At 31.6% G+C, this 3024-nt stretch overlaps 1 protein-coding gene across 1 annotated transcript in view; it reads left to right on the top strand.

Annotated features, from left to right (window-relative positions):
• LOC117178746 (spermine synthase) overlaps nt 1-3024 on the top strand; it is a 25715-nt gene that overhangs the window by 17693 nt on the left and 4998 nt on the right. The window contains exons 3-4 of the mRNA XM_033370183.1: nt 1175-1297; nt 1398-1552. Coding sequence (XP_033226074.1) covers nt 1175-1297; nt 1398-1552 — 278 coding nt within the window. The remainder of the gene's footprint in view (nt 1-1174; nt 1298-1397; nt 1553-3024) is intronic.

Below are 3024 nucleotides of genomic sequence, written 5' to 3'. Positions count from 1 at the left end.
AATCATTGTTTCAAAAATGTTTGAAACATATTATTTAAAAATTTAGTTAAAAATGGATTTTTAAATTATTTATATGATTCAAAGTCAATGGATTTCTTGTAAAAGGGTTTATTGATGTTCATCGACTACAGAAATTGATCATATATATGTGAAAAAACTGCAGGTTTCGCAAAGAGAATATATTTTTCTTTAAATTGGGAGAAATCAGGAATATTTAGTGGGAGAACCGGGAGGTGACAAATTAAAAAGTAATTGCCATCCTAATTTTATTTCACCAATGTAAAGAGAAGGTAACTTATTATTGAAAAATCTTAAAAACCTGACTTGATTATCAAATTCTGAATACAGATTCGGATTCAGCGTAAAAAAAAACCATTTATTCGCAAAAAAAAATTCTTCGCAGGCTTCTGTTATACAAAGAGAGGAAAGGGAAATATAAGAGAAACATCCAATGGATAGGGAAAAAAGGACCAAAGGAATAGGAATATCCTACTAAAAGTCTAGCGCGCATGCTAAAAATCAGAAAAGGCATCAAATTAAAAGTTTAATATCGCCTTTTATGTGTGAATCAATGTATAAAATCGATTCGGAAATGATGTCACAATTAGTTTGTAAAATAATGTATAATTAAGGTATTTAGAGATCATATTTGAAATAATGGGAGGCACAATAACACAATAACAGTTAGAATTCGACAACCTATTAACATCGAATTAATTCTTCTTGACGCTCTAATAGATTTTCTCGCAGAAGGTGGGAGGATATAACGCACTGTTTCTGCCATGTGTATAACAGTTAAGGTCTCTTTTTTCTCAAATTTAGAGTGATTATTTCTCTTAAATTTGTGCTGCAATGAATCACTGTTAAAATAATGCCAGATAATGTCAGCATGAACGGTTTGAAATTCATACACATATAATAAATAAAATATCTTAACGATGATTGGTATAGCATTTGCAATCATGATTTGATTTCCTTCTCGCATTTTTCGATATATTCTTAATGCATAGAGCAGCAGTAAACATATTCGAAATTGTCATTCACGATCTTATAACATGTTTTCTAATAATGCGCACTTATGGCATGCATTTCTTAATCCTATTCCTGGATTTTCTCGTGGTCAGATAGTCAGAAATTAATCGATGTGGCGATACGATTATTTGGTGATTTACAGATGAAAGACTGCTAGAGTATGACATCGACAAATTGGTCTTTGAGGCGAGATCCCCGTTCCAGAAAGTACAAATTGTACATTCTAAGTCCCTAGGAAATCTGCTTGTTCTGGACGAATTGCAAAGTAAGCTTATTTGAAATCTGTCAAGCTCTTACATCATTTTAAATAGATTATTCACAGATTCTGATATTGAAGTTTTAATTCTGCTTTCTTTATTTTCAAGATATGTCTGAAGCGGATTTAATTTATACTGAAACGTTGATGCAACGAGGCAAAGAAAACTATGTAGGGAAAGAGATAGTTATTCTTGGAGGAGGAGATGGAGGCCTTCTCTGGGAATTGTTGAAAGAAAAACCAAAGCACGTGACCATGTTAGAGGTTTGTATAAATATAATATTTACCATCATGTAACTATACTTTCTAGAAAAATTGTGCAATCTGCTAAGCGTCAAAAGCATTGAGTACAGTTTCAAACACGTCATAGTATTGTGTTAAATTTAGTTATTCTAAAGAAATATGCAGTTGGTTCCAAGATTTTTTTTATCTCAGTGCATGCAGAAAATTGAGCGTTAAACGCGAGTATTATTACGAGATTGTGTTTCTTAAGGTCTATAGAGCTTGAGTAGATCTATTTACTTTTTAATTTGAAATCAGATGCAAATATAACAATCGTTTTAAATATATACTGATTTATTTAGGTTGGGGAGACCATCCTACAATGTATAATACAATGGGCAGTAGATAATCATTAATTAACCCTTAAAGGGCACACTTCTGTACAATTATATAAAGAGCATACTGGGTGTTAAGTACCCAATGGTATTCAAACGTATGATGTGCCGACGGTATTGGATAGTTGTTTTCAAAAAAATCAATTCATGCTGTTTAATTTACCTAGTTTAAGGGCATGTGATACTTAGAAAATTGTCGATTTTACCAGTTTTAGGTTCCCCCGGTTTTTTTTTCTAAAATAATAAATATTTTGTCTTACAAATTTGGGGAATGATAGCGAACATGCTAACGGACGTCCACACACACTTTTTTGTGGGTCAATGCAAAAAAGTTTTAATTTAGCAAAATGTGATTAATTTGCATAGCGCTTAGGAAATAGTATCGATTTTTTCAGTGTTAGATTCCCCGGCTTTTCTCCTAGTTTAAGAAATATTTTGCCTTTAAAATCTGGGAAATCATAGCGAACATGCTCGGACGTCCCCGCACACTTTTCTTGTGTTTTTTTTTATCCCAAAAATTTCGATATTGCTAACAACGTGCGTGTATATTTCGAGGTTATGTGTGTTACAATTCACCCGAGAGTTACTTCCAAACTACACAATATTTTTGGACGAAAACTTTGGACTTATAAATATACATAGTAACTAATCCCCCGGAACTAACCTTGTTTGCAATCAATCAAAAAAGTTTATTTCATAAATAATTTCCAGATTATTGGAAAGGCAGAGATGAAAAACGACGTAACCTCAAAATAATGCATATTAATAAAATTTTTATTTAGCACAATAATTTTTTTTGTTATTATCCATCAAAAAAGAGTCCGGGGACGTCCGTTATGATATTTTATAGCATCTCCGAATTCAGTTTTTAAAATTTTTCATTTTTGTGGAAAAAAACCCGGGGAAACTGTAAGTATCACACGCCCTTAAGGAGAAAAAGGTTTCATAACAGTTTTTGAAATTTAAAGTAGTTAAAAAAAATTTTAAAATGACTTCTTTCACTCTAAAATTCATAACTTTTTAAGGGCATGCGACACAGTGGAATTCCTACATTACCAACCTCTTTTTTCTATTGAACAAAATTTTTTTTTGAACCATAGAACTTTTTTTGTAAATCAA

The sequence above is a fragment of the Belonocnema kinseyi genome, chromosome 1 (genome assembly GCF_010883055.1).
Source record: "Belonocnema kinseyi isolate 2016_QV_RU_SX_M_011 chromosome 1, B_treatae_v1, whole genome shotgun sequence".
NCBI classification, from domain to species: domain Eukaryota; kingdom Metazoa; phylum Arthropoda; class Insecta; order Hymenoptera; family Cynipidae; genus Belonocnema; species Belonocnema kinseyi.
The sequence above is the reverse complement of the archived record's forward strand: the minus strand, read 5'-3'. Positions and strand labels throughout refer to the sequence as shown.